Below are 25274 nucleotides of genomic sequence, written 5' to 3'. Positions count from 1 at the left end.
CTAGTAGACATCCCTGACCCTGTTGTCTAGTTATAGGCAAAGATGGTGCATGCCCTTTTCTCTAGTCACCAATACAACACCCTCATGGCCCGGATCCCAGGATCCCAATGCTGATGCTTGAAAGCATTGCACTAGCAAGGGCCCTAGATGAAATGAATTTGAATACCTACGTCTACAAAACCATTCAATCAATAGCCAAGGCATTGTCATTGAGCCAAAAACATGCAGGAGGTAAGTCATCGGCCACCACAACTGAATCCGACAACAAGAAAATGCTTGCATTGAAAGCATCCATGATAAGGTTTTAAGGGGTGCTGATGACCATCATCCAAGAAGTCGTGGGAGAGATGGAAAGGAAACTGCAATAGGGGAGGAGGACAAACCCCTAGTAGCCATGCAGAGAAAATCAAGGAAGCTAGAAGAGGAACAGAAGAAGAAGCAGAAAGAAGATGAGGAACACCTGCGAAAGGCAGAAGAAGATTCTAGAATAATAGAGGAAGAAAGAAGGAACAAGCAACAAGAGGAGGAGGAAAGACTAAGGAGAGAAGAGGATGAGTAGATGGCTCTTGCCATTAGGCTGTCAGTTGAGCAACCCTCCCAAGCAAAACAATTGGCTAGGAGGAGCCTAGAAGACACGCTTGGAACTAGCTCCATGGGGCATAAGCAGCTCGAGAAACTATAGTGGAAGGTAGAGGGATGCAACAGCGAACCAAAGCAACATGATGGCTTGGGAACAATACCTAGTCAACACGATGCACAGCTTGGGTCCAACACCCAGTGGAGGAGCCCTAGTACCAGGTACAAAGAGAGCTACCACCGCTATGGACACAGAGTCAAGAAAAGACTAGAAGAAGGCCAGGATAGAAGCCTCAACTATGTCCATACCCTTGGCCAAACCAGGGTCAGCACAATACGATGAATATGTCCCAAAACTCCTGGGCCAATTGAAAAGAGTGAAAGAAGAGAGGAGTGCAGCAATGGCGGGGTTACCATTCTCATCTTACCAACTCAAAAAAGCACACCAAATAGCCACCCAATAGAGACAGATAAGTGACCTAAGGAAGGATTTGGAAGCCAAAAAGTGATTGGAAGGGATGACAAAGGAGAAGGATGTAAAAGAGCCCTATGGTGAGGAAAGAGGAGAATAGATGATGCTGGAGGAGGTCTTTTTGGTCCTCTTGCAGCAGTAGAACAAGGAGATGCAAGAATACCTTGACCAACTGAAGAAGATCATAGATGAGCTCACTTAGGAGCTGGAAAGAGTGAGGACCTAGGCCTAGGCAAAGTGTTGAAAGGAGAAACAACAAAAGGAACAACTAGTTAAGGAACTACATAAGGCTAAGACATAGAGAGGTGAAGAGTCGACCAAAAAGTTGACAGAGGTAGAAAACCAAAACCAAGTGGCTAGAGTGAGAATGACTGGTAGAGTAGCTGAACTACCTCAAATAGAAGAAAGGGGAGATGCTCAAAATCTGGAAAGAGCACAAATAGATGGTCATGGTACTGTCTCAATGCTAGAATCAGGGTGTCAAAAGGATGGAGGAAAAGGCCAAGGTTTGGGAGAAAAAGACTGCTAGGAGACTCAAAGACCTTGCCGAACACCTTACCGTGGTGGCAGAAAGTGAACAAATCATGGCACTCGCAAGGGCAAAAGTAGTGGATGTAGGTCTAGAAGTCCAACAACAAGCCTTCTTGAACACGGTCTTACATGTGACCCAGGTCAAGGGTCCTCGAGGATACAATAGAAGGGCTAAGGAGAAATCTGGAATTTACAAGACGAGCCCTAAGATACAATCTCCATGAAAAGGCACCAAAAGAGAGCACTAGCCTAAGCATAGAGCAGCAATGACAATACCTAAGGTAGGCTCAAAGGAGCTAGAAGAATTAGGATTTGGAGAGCCAAAACAATAAGCTCAATTGTCCATTGTAGCCCCAATGGAACCACCAAGAGAAGAAGGGCTAGACTTTGAGCGAGGCTAAGACAAAGAAGATTAGCCACGAGAGCTGAGCCTATCACAGCAGATGCAAGCGCAAACCGTAGAGTAGTGTGAGAAAGCCGCTCCTGAGAGGGTTGTGAAAAGGAAGCATAGGCAAAGAGAGTAGGTGGAGCTAGCACAAAGGAGGCTCCAAGCAAAGCCACAACAAGTTCTTGAGGTCCAGATTCCACATGGGGTTTAATGCTATCCTGTAAATAGGGCCTCGGAACTGGCTATGTAGGAGTAGTGGGAGAACAATGCCAACCATTCGACTTCTCCTTCCAGTACCCTCGCTCCTTAGACAGGGTCTTGTCTCTAAGAGTAGTGGAGCATGTGATCACACTCGTCCAAAGGCTAGGGAGCAAGTGGACAAAGAAAAGGGCAACACCCTAGAAGGTAGTAGAGAGAGCCCATGGATTATTGGCAGGATAAGCTTTGGGAGATTCCAAAGACCATCAACAAATATGAAGCCCAGCCAAAATGGTAGCGGCATGTCTAAGACTCCAACCTTGATGCTTGGATAGCCTTCTATAACACCATACGAGACGAGTGCAACGATCCCACACCTACATGCCATAACCACAGAGAATAGGTGTAGATTATAACCTAGATATGCATGGCATATATGATTTCCCAAGGATCTATAACGTGAATGCAGGGAGTCTAGAGGGTGCTTAATCTTCACCGAGTGGGACATCCGTCCATCCATCACGCACTTTCTCGACAAATTTTCATTATGCCCCAATCCCACCTTTATTACTACATGTAATCATCTTAGGATACTTAGGATTTTTCTCAAACAAAAGCCCATGGTGGACCCCGACTACCACCACTCTTTTTTTATCTAAATTCAAGAATTGATGGCTACACGATGGCCCATCTTATGAGGGTCATGCTCCTACCTTCCTTTTGTATGGCCATCCTCAAAGATATGAACAATAACCGCTTCACCAAGTGCAGCCACCCCTTCCTATCAACAAGACCTTTAAATGTATGCATTAACATAAAGGGCTACTTGTAAAGCAAACCCTTCCTTACTAAGCCTCTTAGGCCCCCTCACAATGTAGCTCTTGAAGAGCATCACAATGATGTCTAGCATGCTCCCTCCTAATGTATTGAATGTTTTATTTTAAAAAACAAAAAATGTAAAAAAGAGAAGAGAAAAAGAAAGAAAGAATAAAATATGAAGCACAACAAGAAAAGGACGAAATGGAATTCTCATATACCATTTGAGTGCCACAGATACTACACCTAGGGATAATTATATCCCCACCCCCTCCCCCACTTCATACTCATGGCACATTAAGGGTAGGACACACCTAGGGAGTTTACACTCACCTAGGTTTAGACCTGTCCCCATGAATCACACCCACATCACCTTTGCTTGTACATGAACTAGGTCCTCAAGTGTGGGACAACACCATAGGCTTGTGCTTGCCTGAGGTTCACCCAACTCCCAGTTCTATTGGCAAAGACACCATGCAGTGTAGGGTGAGGTAGACACACCCCCATGTAGATACCATGCAGTGTAGGGTGAGGTAGACACACCCCCATGTAGATACCATGCAGTGTAGGGTGAGGTAGACACACCCCCATGTAGTGCACTTCCTTTTCCTTTCAAGTATATTCGACAATTCACAATCAACTACCAACATCCAAGGCCCCATCACCCACTCAATCTCTCCTCAGCTTCCGCAACCTCTTATCCATTTTGTTATGCTTCTTCTCCATGTCTAATCTCCCCAAAGCCCCATCACCGAACCACATGGCAAAAATTCAACCACCTGAGCCCTCACCAACAAGTGTCATGGGACTAGCACTTGATTAGGAGGGGGGTAATGTTAACCTTGGTGAAAGAAAGTGAAAAGAAAGCAAAAGAAAATAAAAAAGACACATGACAAAACGAAAAAAGGTGGCCTAATGGAAAAGTAGAAGGAAAAGAGCCAAAAGCACAAGAAGCAAACTTAAAAGTTCAAGGAAAGTGCAAAAGGGGAAAGGCACATTTTAAATATAAAGGCACACCCTAAATTCTTGTAAAAGAGCGCGAGGCTTCCTCCTGTGCAATTTGTAAATGTAGATGGGTATGGGTGAAGGAACAATGTAAATAGGAAGGGAATAGGGAAAGAGGACCTACTAGGCTAAAATGGCCGGTCATCTAAAAAAGGGATGGGCACCCAAGGGGAGTAGAACATGTATAAAAAGCAAAAAGTGAATGAAGAAGCTCATTCTTGTGTGTGGCCAAAACTAGCTCTCTTCTTCTTCTCCTTCTTGCTCTTGCTTGTGCTTGTGCTTGAGTGAAGGAGTGAGTGTGTGAGGGTGAGGGACCATGGTGGAGAAGTACTCCATCTTCTCCTCCCTTTTTTTTCTCTTCCCTTCTCTTCTCTTGTCTCCCATGTGGCAATATGAAGCTTGGAGCTTGGAGCTTAGAGCTTGGAGCTTGGAGCTTGAGGATCAAGCTTGCTTGAGCTTCCACCTTGTATCGTGGAGCTATCAAAGAGCTTGTGGGAGGAGGCAACTCGATCAAGCATGAAGGTAAGCTCACTACATTCATAGGTGTGAGAGTGTGCGTGGTTATGTGAGAGGTAGCTATTACACTTGGCTTGGCTTGAAATGCTTGAAACAATAAGCAGTCCATAGTTCTTGGTGGTTGAGTGAGAGCTCCCATAAGCCTAGCACCCTAAAGAGATGGCACAAGCTTCAATAGCTAATATGGAAATGATGCTCAATGAAAGAACTAAACATAGATGGGGGACAAGTCAAAATCATAAAAAATTATATGTTTCTTGCACAAGGATTCCACGAGTGTGGAACCACAACAATTCATTTTTAGAGGATATGTACTAAGAAAATGTAGAAGCACTAGAAGAAGCTTCCTACAGCTACAACAAACAATGAAGGTGATTCTACATTGAGAATCACACGAGTGAAAGTGTAGAGATTGTTAAACCAAGCACAGGTGACTCTCAATAAGAAACTACAAATCCCATAGCCTACACATATTGCAAAGTCCTGATTAAGTTTTCAAGTACCTTTGTTCAAAGTATGGGGTGAGTCAGTGAAATGCATTACATGTACTTGGTTTAAGACCTTTGAGTTGATTGTTTTCAATGTTTGATTATTTCTCTCTCTACAACATATATCACAATAGTCAATGAATGGAAAAATCTCACTACGAATCAAAGAGTGTATTTCTTAGCTAGAGAACATGGAGATAGACAATAAAAAAGAAATACATTGGTTGAGAGGTTTAACCATCACTACTATGACAAAATTGACTAAATAAATGTAAAAGAGTTCATTTGACAATAGGTAATAGCATGAGAAATCAAGGTGGCACAGAAAATGAAAAGGAGAGCTAAATGAAAGAAGGGTGTGGCACCAACAATGTGTTTACTTGAGTGCAAGACGGCTCATGTTACATTCCAAGACATTAACAATAAGATAGATTCATAATTGTTCATTTTGATGTTTATTAGTCTTAAAGAATTTTGTGTGTCATAGAATATTAAAAACTACTAATTATATATTAAGTTTTGATTTTATATGAATAAGATTGAAGGTGCTATGTCTATTGATTGTACAAAAGAGAGAGGAGAGTGCAAGAGCTTATCGATAGATGGTTAAGTTTTGATTTTATATAAATTGAATGTAAGCAACAAGATTGGAGGTGCTATGTCTATTGATTGTGCAAAAGAGAGAGGAGAGTCCAAGAGGTTATCAATAGGCGGTCAAAGGCATATACATAATAAAACTAGGTTTCACAACTCCCTTTTTTCCCATTCCCAATTTTGATAACTCTGACCTTCTGAATCCCAAACCTATCGCTTGCTAATCACATAGAGGTGAAGGGCCATTAAACATAGTGGGTAGTTATGGATTAACAAGATGATGACCAGGAAGAGATCGACATTTTGGATGGAGGCTTAGGCCAAGTAACAAAAAGAAAAGAAGCAAGAAGATAGAGCAATACATGTGATAGGGGGATTCACAAAAAATACAACAAAAACATCTAGCCTTAGACAACTCCACTCATGGTGGTCAATGTCCTCTTGTAGTAGATCCACTTAAGACACACTTCCATTCTAAGGAAAGCACATGGCTAATTGAGATTCATAAGTCCCAAAAGAGCATGAAAATCTTGAAGCAATACATCTTGTAGGGTAAATGGGTCAAAAGAGTGTCATATAATAATCCTCCATTTTAACTTCTTTTTCAAGTGAGTTACATAAATCCTTTTAATAGTCAAACTACATATACCACATAGAGCTTTAAAAGAAACATTGCAACATTTTGATATTATCATCAGTTAGCCCTAGCTATAAATAAATGATTCATAAAGTGACAATGAGATGCCAATAGACTAACACTCAATGATACATTGCCTTCAGGTTTTACAAAATCCAAAATATAAAAAAATTTACATGGCTCAATTGTTTGACTCACATAAACCTTATATATATAATATGAAAAATTTTGTATCATAATGTTAAGTAGTTGATTTTTTATTTTTATTTTTTTGCAAAATTGTCACTCAATTTGGGGTGGGGTGTGTTTTTCTTTTGGGAGCATCACTTTATTGGCCCCTTTAACATAAGGGAGATCACTAAGGAGATCAAGTTTGGCATGTAGGTGCTTGCTGTCTAAGATGATGGTCATGAAGCTCTTTGAGCACAGTGTTCTTTATGTTGTGCACACCAATTATATCAACATTTAGGAAAAAGGACATGGCCTTGGCAAAGTGAACAAGGCATGAAAAATCCCTTTTTCTAAGTCTATAACTATGCCATAATTTGTTATTTGCTCCTTAGTGTGCATGCTACACATGTCAATTCATCCCAAATATATACTCAATAATGTGTCATGTATGTTTGACATGTAGTTGCTTGCTGTCTAAGATGATTGTCATGAAGCTCTTTGAGCACACTGTCCTTTATGTTGTGCACACCAATTAGCTTTGGCAAAGTGAACGAGGCATGACAAATCCCTTTTTCTTAGTCTATAAATTTCCATAATTTGTTCTTTGCTCCTCAGTGTGCATGCTACACATGTCAATTCATCCCAAATATATACTCAATAATGTGTCATGTATGTTTGACATGTAGCTGCTTGCTGTCTAAGATGATGGTCATGAAGCTCTTTAAGCACACTGTCCTTTATGTTGTGCACACCAATTATATCAACATCTAGGAAAAAGGACATGGCCTTGGCAAAGTGAACAAGGCATGACAAATCCCTTTTTCTTAGTCTATAACTATGCCATAATTTGTTCTTTGCTCCTCAGTGTGCATGCTACACATGTCAATTCATCCCAAATATATACTCATTAATGTGTCATGTATGTTTTCAAATACAATATGTGTGTAATATGTGCATTTACTTATGATGCATTCAAGCTTACATGCTTCATTATGGTATGTGCATCATGTATGCACTACACAATAAGCAATAGTGATCACTATTGAGGTCATAAGATCTACTTAGATATTTAAATAGTTGAGTCATGTAGATTGATGTTTAAGATTAATGTAGACCATTGAATATTTGAATTGTAAAGACTAAACAATCAATAGAAAACATGAAGGCATTCTTGTATTAATGAGAATCAACTTGTTACAATAGGGAAGAGCTATGCCATTAATGAGCTTTTTGCATCCTTAGTTAAGCTTAGCCAACATAGCCCTTGATTTCTCGACCCAAGAAACACATGGTCCCAATGCCAACAACCATTACACAGTTTTGCCAAGCTCAGGATATTGCCATTTACTTCATGAGTAGTCTTGCCTTGTCACCACTCTTGAAGGCTACCTTTGTTGCCTCATTACAGTACAAAAAATACACAGTTTGTATTTCTTAGCAACATGGCCATGTGCCTTTTGAGCTTCATCAAATATTGTGCTCCATTGAAGGACACCTTTAAATAAAATCCAATAATCACATTCCTGTCAAAGCAATCGCTGTAATGGTTCAAAACACAATTTTGAAAATATCATATGCTCTAATTCTAACTTGATGAAAACCTTTCCTAAGGTTAGTTTTTCTAAAATTCTTTGCACCTTGAAGTTAGTAAAAAAACTCTTTTACATTGAAAAACAGATTTAATTATTACCTTATTTGAAGCTTTATTGATAATGAAAATATGTGTTATGCCATGTTTTTTTTTCCAGTAGTAAAATGGGTAAATAATCAATGTTTTCAATGGTTTTTTTTACCTATATATTAGTTAAACATTTTTTACTTTGATAGGTTCTTTAACTAATATGGTAAACTTAATCATCTATTTGTACCACCTAGTAGTGAGGAAAGGCAAGCCTAATTTTGCATAATTAACTCAATAACAAAGTATAACGGTAAAGAGTAAATAAGAAAATCTAGCACAGATAGCTAGCTCTTGCCATGTTGTGAATGATGTAGGCTAAATAAATGATTTTCAAATGAAACATATGAGTCACCCATCATGCAACTATGTCACTGCTTAATGGATCTTGCCCAAGTATAGTTAGGCAGGCTAGGCATATTGACAAAGTATTTCTTTTACTAAAGTGATGTATATGGTGATATGCATGCTTCTTTTCTATTATTTGGTGTCCATCAAGTGCTTTTTCTTTGTAGTAGTTTTCAAATCATCAACAAAGTGGTACAAGCCCTCTAGTTCCTTCTTGATAGTGAGATGTACTCTTGGGATTTTATTATTGCTTCCTATATAGCTTGCCTCTAATGCTTGATCAAATGTCATTTAGTTTTCCATTTTTATATGATACATGTAATTATCCTTTATTTTTTTTTCTATAAGTTTTTTCATTGGTTCATTCAATAGTCTTTTAAAGATCTTGCCATTGTTATCCATGAAAATATATGTTTTTAATGCTTCTGAACATAAGTACTATGAAAGTAGTTGAATGTTAATCAAACCAAAAAGCCTTTTAGGGGAAAAAAATCATTTTATAGAATAAAAAATTCATTTATTCAATTTTGTAATTAAATTTATAATAATAATAATAATAATAATAATTACACTCATTGGAAATAATCTTTTTCTTTCATCTCAACTAGCTTTGTATATGCTAAGCATATTAGGTTTCTTATGCCTTGATAGACGTATATGAACTAATGAAAGAGTGAAAAGGTTGGATAACATGAAAGAGACATAGATGAAATAAAACCAACTACAAAATGCAGCAAAATTTGTATGTCTTAAGATATTTAGGGCTTAATCAAATTAAAGCAAGATCCATAAATAAATTACAATTGGGTGGTTTCAAAAAAGGATTGCATTAAGGAGGCCAAGTAAGAAAAATCCCTATTGTGCATTTCCTTTGATGAGAGTTCTGTTTGTTCACTTGGTGAAAATGATAGACTCAAAATTTGTTCCATTATGGGTTATTGATTCAAGTCCAATACCAAAGAGCCCTGAGCGTAAGTATAGCTTAATAGGCTAAACTATGAATTTTTGAATCTAAAAACATGGGTTCAATTCTTGTTACTTGCCAAAAACATACTACTTTGAAGCACTTGACTACTAGTGGCTATATTTTTAATATATAATTTTTTATGAGACTTGAATCACTTTGATAAAAGCCTAACATCCAATATCAACTTTAGACAACTAATTACTTTGCTTTACGAAGATGACGACCTAGAGGTGGAATTGACAATGAAATTGTCTTAATAAGAAACATAAATAATATGACCAATCAATTGATAAGGGATCAGTATTGAGATTCTAGCCCCATGATGTGATAGTTTTTTTTGGATATTGTTTACATTAAGATTACATATTGTATTGATGTTAAAGGGATTTTGTTTTCAAGCTAGCTATTAGATTTTATGGCCAATCTAAAAGCACATATTTTCATGCTCTCACTATAGACACTATAGATGTTAAAGAAGAGATGGAGCTGGAGAATGCAAAATAGTTGATATGATTGTGCATAAGACTTTATTTAGTAATTACTAATTATCTGTAAGGCTATTTTTTTATTGACAAAAATTTGAAACAATAATCTAACTAAATGTTGGCATGATAGATTAATGGCCACAAAAGAGTGTTTGATTGGTGAAATTTTTAACGCTTTACTATACAAGCATGAGAAACTACCCATTTTCTTCACCTTGAGCATTCATAAGAGATAGGCTACCATAGCCTATTTTAAAATCCTCCCAAGGTCTTAAAGGTATTAAGGAGAGTGGTGCTTCAATAAGCTTCAAAGGCACCAAGATAATTTGTGGCTAGGGTGAACTAAAGAGCTATAACTTTGTTGAGGGCCTATGACTAGGCATATGTATGCCTTTTATGCATTTTTCCTCATAAGCATGCAAACACTTCTTTAATAATTGGCTCATAATGGTGGAACTAGTGAGCATTTTTAAAGAGAAATGACCATACTGTGGGAAACATAGGGGCATCTCTCCTTTTACAATCAAGTACCCTAACTAATGGAATAGATAGAGGGACGTAAGATTTTTTTTAGTCTTATTTTTTGCCCTTTCAGTATGGAAAGGGAAGCACTTTTGGTTGGCATGAGGTATTAGATTTTACTATCTTTTGGGATTAGAAACTAACATCTCCCTTTGTTAGAAGGCTCTAAGATATAGCTAGCAAGGATCATGTAGCTTTATTTTGTGTTCTAAAACTTTGTTTCTAGGGAACCTCTCCCATGGCTATGAGCTCATCGATCCCCTAATGATTGATTTGAATTATGAATACATGTTTGTTAATGCATGTTAACATGCCAATCCCCATTTTGATTCCATTTGTTTTGAATTAAAGGTTCTTTAACCATATGCACTAGTGCATTGAAAGTTTATTTATTTTTAAATGCTAAACTCTAGAACATGTCTTTACTAAACTTGAAGGAAGCCCTTTATAGAGGAAAACAGATGTTTCTAATCATCAAATTCCCATGAAAAATATTTCAAATTCCAATGAAGGAAGGTGACCTAATAAGTGTCACATGTCAAACAAAATGATTTAAATCTTATTTCTTGTTACTTCCATTGCACAAAAACTAGATTTGTAATGAATGATCGGGCTTACCTATGAGGAATAGGGAAGTTAAGTGGTTACTAACTTGATTTGTTTATGCCTATTAAAGAAACTTTTGAAGCTAGGTTATGAAAAACTATGCAAAATATGTGAAATAACCAGTATATGGAGCAAAAGCAATGAGTGAAAATACATCAATTTTTTACCCATGTAAATGAATAGCTTCTTGGCAACTTATACAACTTTTTGAGAGTCTTATTTTGATTATGATAGACCAATTGATATCTAACTACCAATTTGGAACTATTCATGACAATTTTCCATCATATGGCTCCACAAAAAAAAGTAATTTTTAAATAGGCCAAAATCCTTGTTTTTTCGAGCCACAAAATCATCTACTTGTCAATGGAGATGCTATTTAGTCCATTATAAAAAGCATTGCTAGTCTATAGGCATGGCCATTTGTTACTTCCTTTGCCCTTTTGATCATGAAGTTGCTCTGATAGCACCATAGCAAGATGATCTCGGCATGACTAAGTTTTTATTTTTCTCTCATTTGTTTTAAAATCATATGGGCTTATGTTTCTGGGGCTAATAAGTTTTAAAGCTTCCAACAAAGCCACATCCTTTATTCCATTTGCACTTGTGGGAAAATTAGATCATATATTTTATTTGTAATAAAGCAGGTGCTCTTTGTGATCTAAATATAAAGGCAAGGCATTAGTAGTTCTTTGTCTCTCCTTATTTGTGCACTTTATTTTTATGTGCTAGGGATTCTTTCACGATCAGATGCAAGAACATTTTGGAATATCCTAATTTTGAATTCAAGACTTTCACATATTGTCCCTTTCTTTTCCTATCAGCCCTATGATTAGCTTTTTCGGGTGCAATCCCAAGGGTGTAAATCATTCCCCAATTCCATAATTCTATATCTTCTGCATTGATCCGTAATGCATTTTCTCTATATCGGAGGTGCATCCAAAAAATCAAAAGAAACAAATAATCCCTTTTTCTTAGCCTGTGTTTCACCTTACCCTCTTATCCTTTTATAGCACAAGTTTTTACCACCCACTTTATACCCATCACCAATGTATTATTGGGTTTATCATGGTAGGGGCCATATTTACATTAATCATAGGTAAGGCCACGAGTCATTATGTCAGTAAGGATTGTCAATGCTCCTTTCATCCATCCACCCTTATCGCCTAGTGTAGGTCGGGAGTTCGAAAAATGAGATGGCCTTACAGCCTAGCCTAGCTACTTGGTTTTGGCTTTACAATGTTGGACAATATCCTATAGAATGCTCTCTGATCTAGTCACTCAACTGATCAAACCAATTACACTTGCCTACCCATTTTTTAATTTCCTTGGCTTAAGATTTTTTGAGCAATAATTTATATCCTTGACATAATTCATAATTCATAATTCACCTAGCCAACCTTATATCAAAGCTGGGTACTTTGTGTTCTCAAAGTTGTAGCTCCATTTGATAGGTTTTTTGAGAGACAATTCATAATTTACCTATCCAAAGGTTTTTTGAGTGACAATTCATAATTTACCTAGACAAAGGTTTTATGAGTGACAATTCATAATTGTCACTCAAAGGTTTTCTAAGTGACAATTCATAATTTACCTAGGCAACCCCTAAGATCAAAGCAAAGTAATTTGTGTTCTCAAAGTCATAGGTCCATTTTATAGGGCATGGTAATGTGCATAGTCTTGTAGTGAGCGATCCTATGCTCAGTGAGTTTCACTAGCCAACCCAATGCTTGTACTCATTGCAACTAAAGTTTCTAGTTGAATCGCCATCATGTGGGAAGTTTAACACAAAGTTTTCGCATGCTTTGCCTTACCACCATAGAAAAATAAAGAATTTTCTCTTGTTTTTCTAGAGCAACTTTAAGGGGAATCAAAGGTAAGATGTTTTGATTGGCTAGGCTAGTCATTGGCATCAAGTGTATACCTTATGATAGTAAAGCAAGGCATGCAAATCTCTATCTACGTAAAAGGTGATTTCTATTGATTACTATAGATAATATTTACATATCATATAGATAAAATCATGAATAAACCATTGAAAAAGTTTCAAATCTTTGAATGACAAAATCAAAACATGTTGTCTAACCTTATTTTAGTTAATTTACATTGGTTTTTCCTTTTTAAAAAAAAAATAAAGTAAAAAAGAACACTTAAATTGTTTGCTTTATTATAAGAACATGCTTTATATGCTTATTTTGGATTTGATTTAGGGTTATCAAAGAAGTGCTAACTCAACACACACACACACACACACACACACACACACACACACACACACACACACACACACACACACACACACACACACACACACACACACACACACACACACACACACACACACACACACACACACACACACACACACACACACACACACACACACACACACACACACACACACACACACACACACACACACACACACACACACACACACACACACACACACACACACACACACACACAGAGTCCAAAAAGTTTAGAAAATAACGTAATATCCTTTTTGCTACCTTTCTTACATTTTATTAACTAAACTTTTCCTCATGCATGCTCAAAAATTCTAAATTATTGGCACATCTCAAAGCCTTTAGATACTTAACTATAATAAGCAAAGTATATTAATTATCAATATGTTTATAACATTATCAAAGCTTATTTAAGGAAGGTTTCTTAAGAAAAAACCACATAACATCTTTATTATTACAAAATTACCACATTTTCTTTCGCTAATAAAAGGGAAAGAACATAAACAATAATAGTAGAACAATGGAGTGCAATGATACATAAGTCAATTGAGAGTCATTAAAAGACAAAACATTTAGAGTAACCATCAAGAGAAAGAAAGATAACAAAGAATAAGTGTAGCATAGAATATCTAAGCAAAGAGAAGAGATTGTATAATCACAAAGAAGGAGGATACAAAAAGAATCAATAGCAAGGGATATCAAAGGAAAATCGTAAGCAACTAGAATGGCATAAAGATACTCCAAAGCACTACTACAATTTCTCTAATATTATCTCACAAGTAATAAATCTACTCCTAAATAACAATGGAAAATGGGAGGTAAAGGAAGCTACAACGCAAAGCCCAAGTTGACCTAAACCAACCAAGCAATCGAATAAGCTAAGATTCCTCCAAAATACATCAAACCTCACTCAACTTGTAACCATACATAGATCAATAAAAACCTAGTCAAATCTAGTTTTTGCTTTATTGCACTCCTTATGAAGTGTCAAGGCATATCATTGAGAATTCTCAAATGTCCCTCCTAATCTATCATTTCACATGATAATGATTAAGTAAGGAGCCAATTTGGATACCCATGGTTTTTGCAATGTTTTAGGTAGCGTAGCTATAAAGCTATTCTCTCTTTACTCATAAGAAAATCACAAGCAAGACAAAGATGAAATGAATAGATATAACTGATGAAGCTCAAAGAGAAGAAGAAGAGAGATGGAACAATAGAAGAGAAGGAAAAGAGGGAGTGAAAGAGAGTTTGCATTTACAATTGCCACAATACGAATGAGTGAAAGCATACCTTTTATAATCTAGAATCATGTATGCAAATCCATTTTTTGTTAAAATCCTTACTTCTATGCTTTTATGTGGATTTAAGCCATTACAATCAAACTTACTTTAATGTAATTTTTGGGAGAAAAAAGGGAAAAAATTATATTACAAGGTAGATAAACTATTTATTGGTCCCATGATTATTTTCAATCATTGTACCGAGTATAATGGAGTAATAGGGGGAGAAAAGGCCTACTCAATTCAATAGTTAGTGTATCATTTTCAAACACGAGTCACTGGTTTAAATTGAATAGTACATAAAACTTATTAAGTACCATATTATGTTATGCTGATACCTAATAAGTTCTACTATTTGAGATAAGGTTTTAGGGTAAGTGCAAAAAATCGTTGCACTCCCAAAGGAGTATCTATTCATTGAAATCATTTTTTCTTCTCGAATTGTTCCACTTTTCGTTCCTCATGATTTAGGGGATAGAAAAATTGTAATTAATCTCAATCTAAAGTTTTTGATCAAGCTTTGGTGCTTTGAATGCTAAGTGAGCCTTGATCATCTCTTTTTTCCTTTGGCCTTAGCTCAATTAGCTTGAGCTATCCAACACATCTCTTGAGCTTCTTCGAGATTAATTTTAGTAGCTCATTCTACTTCATTAACAAGTATTATTAGTTCATTATCATCTATCAAACTAATGTATTTGCTCAAAGACCTAATAGAGATGTTTGCTCTACGAAAATAGTTGTGATGAGAAATGCTCTCTTTTTCGAACCCAAGGGAGCTACTGTTAAAAGGTTCTCCTTTGATAATTCATATAGTCCTCAAATGGCTATCATATCCTAAAGTTCTTTGCTAGAAGGTTTGCTTGACCACCTATGATGTTTTATGGTATTTCTCACCCACAATCCAAGGTTGTAACATAGTCATAGTTGAATCTTAGGAATCTATGGCAAGGTAAATACCTTTAGCAACTAAGCCTCTAGATAGCACAATTGTAGCATCTATATGTGCAAATGTTGTAGCGAGAACCTTGTCAGTTGAATTCTTCGCAGGTACACAAATAGCTTGAATGGATGCTATTGATCCTTCTTTAGGTGAAGTAACTCTTTCTTGTAAAGATTCCATTTTTGTACCAAGGGTTGGCCAGTAACCCACATCGAAAGGCATTCTACTTGGTAAAGTAGAAACATTTGATCTTGCTTGGACAAAGAGAAAAATGAATAATGATACATCTTAGTTGTTGACATCTCAAAAATACTCAACGATTATTCAAGCAATTAAATTGACTCTCATACGAGCTCCTAAGGATTCATTTATTTGACCATAGACTAAAGCCACTTTTGATTTCAATACATTCTGTTTGTTAATGACTTTTGATTTCTTGATTGCATATAGAGGTCATTACCTTCATGAGTATGTGCCCTCACTATGTGAACAATGGATATGCCTCCATGAGCTTTCGTGATATTATTGATGACTTTTATAATAAGAACAGCTAAAGGGATTGATTTCTAAATGAAATAACTACTTTAAATCCAATGGATACTTAAAACGATGATAAAAGTATTTTGTAAAGTTAAGAAATGTCCAACTTTGTCATCCATGACCATATTTCTTTTTCAATTATGAAAATGCAAAAAAAGGGTGTTCATAACCATAAGCTCTAATCAACTTTTAATGTTGGGCTATTTGTCAAGGATATAAAATTATGTCAAAACCATATGAGACTTTGCCGTAGATCAAGAGCATTGGGTCTTTCTCTGTATAGTGCTCAATTGACAAGTTTTGTACAAACTTGTGCAAGCACTTGTGGGTCAAGCTGTTGCCATCATAGAGGTAGTGGATGTAGTTGATTGATACCCAAGTCTTGTTCTCCTCATCCATGATTACATCGAGGAATCACATGGAATAACTTGTGCTAGTGATTAGCTTGACTAAGCAATAAATTTGAAGAATGTAATCCTTGCAACCTCCATTGCAGGTTCCTCACTTATGTGTAGAATAGAAGTAATGTAAATAATACAAGTTCCTCACTTAGAACTAATGCAAGGAAGATCTTCCCTAGAGAACTGTAAGACTTAGCACTATTCAAATGAACGTTTTCACTATTTACTTACTATATGCCTATCCTTAAGAGAGGCACATTTGAAACACACACTAAACCATACCTTTAAATTGTGACTTAGAACAAGTGTAATGAAGATCTCTCTCTTGACAACTTTAAGACTTAGCATTATTAAAATGAAAAATTTCAGAATTTAATTACTATATGCCTATCCTTAAGAGAGGCACATTTGAAACACACTTCAAACCATGCCTTTAAAGCACAACTTCCATTATTGACCATAAAATGCATTCAAAATTAGTACAAAAATCCCCAATTCAATGTGATAGAAAAATATATCAAATTTTTAGTCAAGTCACTAATGAAGCTTAAGGGAATCTTTGGGCCTATCCATTCAATATGGATACTCCTCTTGAATGCTTTGCTAACCTTCTTCCCATGGCTTATTAAAAAACTACATCCAAAAGCATCATCTAGCATGATTAGATACTTCCCTTGAATAACGTATACTCCAAAAAAAAAAAATGCATGCACAATTTTAACCTATGAATGGGATAAGATGAAGATATAGTTGTTTTAACTCTAGCTCAACTTATTACTCTAAAGGCACCTACTTTTCACCCTTAAGCATACAATGCTCATTGTGAAAGTGCATGTATAGGGCTATTTTATTATAAACATACCAATATATCATGCTTTATGTGTTGTCCAAAACTTTTGTGTGGGCTACTTCTTGCTTGTAATGGGTGGATCAAAGATACTTTTGAGCTTTGCAAAACCTAGGCCAGCTGGCCAGTTGCACACTGTCCTCCATAACGGCTACTAGTGGAGAACCTAAAAAATGTGAACCTAGGGTTAGGCCCTAAGGCAGGACAAAATTATTCGCATAAGCTCAGCTGCAACCTTGGGGAATTTGATGGTCATGAGCTCATACTCTTCCCAGGTGCATGGTAAAGCATGGACTTCAGAAGCAAGTGCTTCATCAAGAAGGCCAAGGTCTAGCTGCTCATAACTTTGGGCAAAGGTCGTGAATGTGTTGTCCAGTATTTTAATGCAAGTGACCAATTCATCACCTGAATTGGCAGTAAGAGGTTAATTAAGGAAGCTACTTGTATGCGTTACCACTAATGTGCCCTTAGGTAAGTAGGAAACTAAAGCTATCAAAGGAAGTGGGTGGGTGGAACCCCCCCCATCCTCCTATGGTAGGGTGGTCCCAGAGAATTGGGAGGCTTCTTAGCATTCAAATCACAATGATATCTTAACCTTAGATAATGTAGGGTACAACCCTGGCACACACTATTTGAAGAAATTTTGTAGATTGTGTATTCAACAAGATGCTAAAAGCTAGAAGTTTTTATGCCATCCTGCCTGGATGTAGCAACACATTTACATATCGATGCATGCAAGTAATTTTCCAAGAAGGAAATCTAGTAATTATTCATTCACACAATTAGAAGAGAATACATTCGCAACAAAATATAAAAAAACTTGTTTAGAGTAGTCAATATAAAATTCAATGACACAAGACCACCTACAATTTCTTGGAGGCCTCTTAAACATTCTTGTTTGCAATGATGTCATCCATTATGTTTTTGCTTGCATTTCATACAAGAGATATGAGTCTTTCACAAAAGCAATGAATCCCCCCTCCCCCCCAATGTTTTTCTTTAGGTCACTATATTTTACTTTGTATGGACCACAGATAGATGATTACATGTAAGCCTAATCATTGACTTTGTATTCATCCCTTTACCATTCTTCATTGCCACATCAATAGTTCCTTGAACTTGCCATAGCTTTGATTGGAAAGGTTTGGAGCTCTTGACCTCAAGAAGAAAAGAGAATTCATGGCCGTGTTTAGTGATAATTGCCATCACAACGTGAATCACACTATTAGCTCACATGTAGCACCAAAATTACTTTGTTTTCTTCATGTCTGCAAGAAAGCATGACAGGTTGAGGATCTAAGAGATCCAAGTTGAGAGTGTTGATGAGTAAACCATGAAATTCTAATGATTTGACCAAAGGAAAAAAGTGAACAAAAAACATAACTTGCTCCTTTGGGTATTTCCTTTTAAGGTGTCGACTTTGAAGAAGTAGCTCAAGTACATAATGATAGGGGAGGATGTGAAGCAAGTTAAAGGTGAGGGGAAGATGCATATTATATAGAATCTCCAACTTGCAATGTTGTAGGATGTAGAAGAAAGGCGGGGAGGAAGCAAAGTGAGGGATATTGGAGAAAATAGATTCTCCAAACTTAACAATATGGTGGAGCAAGGTTGGTTATTTGAGGGTAGGGTGGTGAAGCTCAGAATAGGTGGAAGCTATGGTGGAGATGGAGAGGAAGTAAAACAAGGTGGAATCTATGGTAGAGAGGGAGAAAATTCAACAATAGAGGGAGAGATTGAAGTACGCTTCTCTAAAGTCTCGATCATGCATACCCGAAACCTCTCCATTTGATAATTTGGCTGAGACAAGCCTGCTGCGTCTATCTTTATCTCAAAAGACGCCTTACTTTATTCAACTCCCGTAAACAGACCCACATATATGGTGGCCCCGTGGTGCTCAAGTATCAGCTGCCAGGGGAAGACTTGGATGCGCTCATATCGGTCTCATCTGACGACTTTCAGTATCTGATAGAGGAGTATGGCAAGCTTAAATTGAATGGAGGAGTGTCTTCTCTCCGTTTGTTTTTCTTCACATGCGCGTGTGAGTATGAGACATTACCTGCTGGCCTAGAATCAGACATGAAAGATTGCCACATTGATTTGGAGTAGTAGTATAGTGGTGCCACGAATGGGATCACAGACAAACTCTCAGATTACGTATCACTGGACCTGTTGACGTTCAGATTACGTATCGTTGGACCTGCTGACATAATTCTCAGTTCTTTATGAACCTGCTCTGCTTGACGATCATGACCTCACCTTTCATCTTAATCAACCGCCCTGCATAAAATAATTCTCTCCCTCAGCTGAACAAGCCTACATTGATGTTGTATAAGGCTTCTTGCAGCTTTGATTACCCTCTTTGGTATTGATGCCCCTTCTCTATCACTGTAGATGCAGTTGCTTCCTACGTTTCGTCTGATTAAAACAGGTCCCACTCTCGACAGGCTCCCATCGGCCAGCTGCTGCAAGAACCCAGATGGGTTGCCGTACTATATACGAGCTCCAATAAACACTACCGCAGCCTGCCTCCTCCTCTTTAATTTGAGCAGCCAGTGACCAGGGAAGCATCAATGGCGAGAGAGAGGGATCAATGTACGTATCGCTCTCGAGTCTATAGGGAAGAGAGAGAGAGAGAGAGAGAGAGAGAGATCATTAATGTAGTGCATGTGCAATGAGAGAGAGAGAGAGAGAGAGAGAGAGGCATATTAATGCATTACACATGCATTGTGTGCAGATGCACTATGGAGAGAGAGAGGGAGAGAGAGAGAGATTGAGGCTCGGGATTATTTTACAATTGCCATGTAGCTAGGGTATGAGCTTGGGTGGATTCGTGAATCGTGCATTATAGATAATAATAGATAGAAGTAATAGATTGTACTACCCTTAAAAAAATCCCTATTTATTTCTTGAATACCAAACTTTTCCTCCTCGTGCCACATATTTTACTAATAAATAGTAAAGATAAATATATGCACATATTCTCAAAAGTGCCATTATATCACCGTGTTTCTTTGGAAAGATCTACACAGGAAGTCGGGACTATGTTGCATTGCATTGGAGCCAGAACCAAACTACGATGAAATAAAGCTCATGCTTGAAATGTCTGGTCATCAGTGTCGGTAAGCTGTCGAAACCTGGGACTAACATTCTGTGTCAAAAGAAAACAGTGACGGTTAGAGTTGGTTGGGACCCCTGAAAGTGCCAACCGTCCTTGCCAGGAACATAGAAAATACTTAATTCTGCTTTACGCTTAATCTGGGGTTTAATGGATAAAACAAATGCAGAAGTGACTCCTACGCTTTCTAGCATGCAAAGATTGTGGACGTAAAAGTATGCCCACGTAACAAAAAAACAGGACACACACCAACGCATGAGTGCACCAGAATACTTGAAAATATGATTGATATTTTTCTCCGTAAACAAAGAAAATAGTAGAGTCAGAACTAATCAAACCCGAAAAACCAAAGGGGCCGGAAGAGATCTGTTGACCTACACAGTATGAGGGGGAAAAACGAAATACATACCTTGTCTGCCTACAAAAGATGGACCTGCATTTTCAACTGCAGTGTGTGTGTCACAGATACACATTTGTATATATGTGTGTGTACATATATAAATGCGTGTAGACACACACACAAGTACGTAAGTGTGTACATACACGTGTGACATTTGTGTATATATATGTGTGTGTACATATATAAATGTGTGTAGATACACACACAAGTACGTAAATGTGTACATACATGTGTGTGTGTGTGATGCACATCTTTCCACCATCTACATGAGAGAGAGAGAGAGAGAGCACTGGCTTTCTCCCTAAGGAGGATTTAGGCCCGGTTCAGACTGTGCGGACGGCCACATAAGTGCAGGCTCATGATGCTGACGTGTTGAAAGGGATTCGTCAAGATGATTTCCGCGCAAAGATATACATGTCTGACCTTAATGTAAGGGACAAGGCCCATTACCTTTTTGAAATGAAAAGGAGCCATGAGATTTGAACCCTTGGCCAAGATCATGTGGGCTCTATCTAGCCACATAAACCAACAATCCAAGCAAGAACTTGTGATGTTATGGCCAGCCGTTAGATCGATTCACATACAGTGCAAAAAAAGCATGCATCCGTCTGCCATTGTCTGAACGGGGCCTTTGTCTCTTGGCATACGGCACTCTCTTCTACTACACTATCGTCACTCTTGTACTTCTTACGTGATTCATAATGTAAATGCCCGTTACTGCGGGGAGAGAGAGAGAGAGACAGGAGGAGGAGGAGGAGGAGGAGGAGGAGGAGGAGGAGGAGGATGATGATGATGATGATCTTACGTGATTCATAATGTAAATGCCCGTTACTGCGGGGAGAGAGAGAGAGAGACAGGAGGAGGAGGAGGAGGAGGAGGAGGAGGAGGAGGAGGAGGAGGAGGAGGAGGAGGAGGAGGAGGAGGAGGAGGAGGAGGAGGAGGAGGATGATGATGATGATGATGATGATGATGATGATGATGATGATGATGATGCCGCCATCCCCTGTGTATTGGCCCCTGGCACCGCTGACCTGATTGGTGCACTACTCGTGCACTCCCTTTCTTGCGCTCACCTGCCTGCCAGCCTGCTGCCATGTGCCTGCATTGTGCAGGGGCAGGCCATGGTTTGCACAATGCGCGCGCACACACACACACACACACACACACACACACACACACATGCCCTGCTGTGAGCCACCTTGCACATCCCCTTTGTGCTGCCTGCTCCTAACATGCATCCACCTTCAGCCCTACCCTGTGCACTGCCTGCGCTCCCCTGCAAGACTGCACACGCACTGTCCTGCCCTACACACAGCCAGATAGAGCAACAGAAAGAGAGAGATAGGGAGAAGCTTCAGTCTTCATGTGGGCTGTGTCCACAAACATGGCTGGACTTGATTCTGCATTCATTGATCAAACAGTGGCAGTCCTTGGTCCAGACTCCGAGGTTGATGAAGAAGAGGAAACAGTTCCCTGCATGCAAGAGATGGTGCTCTATTCTGATAATCAGGTAGTTGGCAAGTGTCCCAAGCATGCTTTGGAAGAAGCTATGGGATGCTAGTAGGCTCCTGCCTTGGCACATACTCTTGTTTGCTCTTATGCACGAGCATATTGATGAATCTCAAGAGTTGGATTGGGAGCACTTCCTTGAATTTGTGAACACATTGTTGTTTGATTATGTTCACCAAAATCATGCACTTTTGACATGGTTGAGGATGATGTCTTGGATACCAACATGGATATTAAGGCAGTGCTGCGTTCATTTTCCAGATTTTATGAGAAGGGTGTCATCTTGTTTTTATGGGCTGGCTTTTTCTTGGAAGATTTGGGCCCTCCTTTCTAACGATTGGCATGCTGTGGTGGGGACTAGGATGTGTCCTTTTGATTGGGTCTTTGGTAAGGCTAAATATCATGCTCTGGTACAACCTCATATGAAGATTCTGTTACACTTTCTTAGATTTTGGGGTTGTTGGCATGTTTGGGTCACTCACACTGTGCTCATTGTTTATGCTGCCTCAAGCATGCAGTGTCATGTTGCGAAGCTCAAGGGACTTCTTCAGTGGCAGTTTGATCTTATACAACATGTTGATATCTTGACCAAAGATGATTTGGTTTCTTGGCATCAGGCAGTCTTTCAATGATCCTGTCCTGACTTTTGTACTTCTTTTGTGACTGATATACATACTCTTTGTGTGAGAGAGAGAGAGCTGATTGCAGAACTTCGAACTTTAAAGTGAATGTCTGGTTCTTTTGAGCCGAACTGTAAGCAGAAGCACACCAGCAGCAGATGTTAAGCATTCTAGTATAGACCTTGAACAATAGCTGTTGCACAGCTCAGTGGTTGAGCCATCCTGTAGGCATTATGATTATTGAGCTGCACAATTCAGAGCTTGAAGAGGACAGGCCAGAACTGCATACTTGGCTGTTCTGCCCAGGTCTTCTGTAGTGAACAGATTTCAGTTTGCTCTGGACATGATTGGGGACATGAAATCAGGCCTGAATGTAGCCTACTTTGATGAACTCATGCAGAAAATGAGTCCAGATTCAGAGGATGATGAAGGGTAATTGCATCAAGCTATCAAGACAAAATGGGCTAAACATGTCAGAGGAAGTTGTTGATACTTCCATGGTGGCTGCCACCCCTGACTCCCTTTTGTGAGAATATGCTCAGAATTATAAAGTATGTTCAAGTGAGGTAGAGGGCGATAAATGTCTTAGATGCACTATTAGATACACAGGAAAGTATTGCAGTCTACTCTGGCTTTCATGATAGGGCAGTGATTTTATTTTTCATGAGCAGAGTTCCACTGATGCATTATTAGACAATGTTGAATAGTATGCTGCTTCATCAGGATGTTGTGGAATATGTCCTTGATGGACCAAGAGGATTCTTTGAGGTCCTGCTTAAGTCATCATAAGCATGCAAAAGTTTTTTGCAGTAGGTGCCTTTATTTTTGAATGGTCAGTTATTGCATGCTGTCTTATGGAAATGGCTGGAAGAGTTTCATGAGATTCTCAAGGGAAGAATGTTCCGCTGCTGTGTATTGGCCATTGGTCCATACACCCCTTTCAATCATACATTTGACCTCTTAGCATGCATTCTATGTATTTCAGGCTGAAGTTAGGAGCCTTTGCTGGGCATTGTTTGGACAACCATGGTACTTCAAGTGAGAGAGTACACAAGGCCCCATAGAAGGGGTAGACAAAAATGCTATCGATGGTTATCCATTTGATGAGAATAAGAACTTATATGAGGCACAATGGCAAGAACTGGTCTCTTGCAATGTGGAAAAAAGGGATAATGTTATGCAACAAGGTACTCAGGCAAGGCCATCAAAACCACACATTACTCATGCATGCCAAAGCATCAGCTCCACCTTCATCTCGTGTGAGAAAGAGAACCCTATTGGAGCCCAACAACGTGGCTTTCAACAGCCCCAATAATGAGACCATGTTCTAGATGTGGAGTCCAGCCTCAAGCTAGACTCACTTTTGATAAGGAGGGTAGAGTTATTGGTCCCTGGGACCAAGGCCATGTTGTTATGGTAATAGACATTTGCAAAAATTGTCTGACACTCCAGCATTGCAGGATTTGGTTGCAGTTTTACGAGATTACTTGGCTGATGTGTTTGCAGAAGTGGCAGTGATAGATAAGCAAGGGTGGTTGCTGCTTTGCAACTGACGTATTGTTAATTGTTTGATGAAGTTGGTTCCATGGAATGCTAGAGGGATTTTCTTCCAATAGAAGCCTGCATGGGAGACATGGAAGACACATAAGGAGGGTAAATCTCTGTGGCTAGTTGGGTTGTGCGCTTCACATACTGGCCATGCATGAAGCCCATTGTGGAGGACTCAGTGCGATCCTTTGTCTCTAGGTCAGCTGGGACTTACCATGGGTGATTACAACTTGTGTTGTGAACAAGATCATTCTTAAGGTCTGTAGGTTGTTCAAGTCAACTCCAACAATCAAGCAGTCCACCTCTAGCAATCTAGCCACAATCTCCAACTAGAAGCCCATATGTGCGTGAACCTCTGTGGATGCATAGATATTGAGGATCCCAACGCATGGATCCCCAATGCTAACCTAACCCATAGGACTCCCCCTGCAACAAGTATCTCATGGTCTTGCACACAGGATAGAAGGCTTGGCCCAATCAAAGTACATACTCCACCACTCCTGCCATGGGTGCCAATAGAGTACTTCAAGTAGTTATGAGAGCTGCCTAGAAGTATCTTTCTCATTCTGCTGGTGAGGGGGTAAAGTTTATGCTCTGTAGAAGACGAATATTGGTATGTCCAACAAAGGCTGGCTATAACTCCTGCTAGACAATCAACTTCTTGGGATCTCTTGCTCAATTGTAGTGAAGGCTATTCACATTCCATGATGCTAGGTGTTGCACATGAGGAAACTCTAGGCTTTGCTGAATAGCTCTTGCTTGTGGTGTGGTTGAAGACGAACCCAAAAGCCAATTTGTTAAGCGTACTTCTAAGGTCTAGT

At 38.6% G+C, this 25274-nt stretch overlaps 1 protein-coding gene across 3 annotated transcripts in view; it reads right to left on the bottom strand.

The window, feature by feature from the left end:
* Positions 1-16913: 16913 nt before the first annotated feature.
* The window catches only part of LOC148031961 (putative triglyceride lipase), a 248498-nt gene continuing 240137 nt past the window's right edge, over positions 16914-25274 (bottom strand). The window contains exon 18 of one of the 3 annotated variants that reach the window (XM_087682557.1): positions 16914-17044. In XM_087682557.1, the coding sequence (XP_087538683.1) occupies positions 17015-17044 (30 nt within the window). In that variant the 3' untranslated portion in view covers positions 16914-17014. Of the gene's footprint in view, positions 17045-20038; positions 20410-25274 lie in introns of those variants that run through there. The other 2 variants (XM_087682558.1, XM_087682556.1) reach the window with 2 other exon arrangements.

This window comes from Lygodium microphyllum, chromosome 8 (assembly GCF_053477565.2).
Source record: "Lygodium microphyllum isolate KBCC chromosome 8, Lygodium_microphyllum_v1.1.10, whole genome shotgun sequence".
In the NCBI taxonomy this organism is placed as follows: Eukaryota; Viridiplantae; Streptophyta; class Polypodiopsida; order Schizaeales; family Lygodiaceae; genus Lygodium; species Lygodium microphyllum.
Note: the sequence above shows the minus strand (reverse complement) of the source record. Positions and strands in the feature narration are given on the sequence as shown.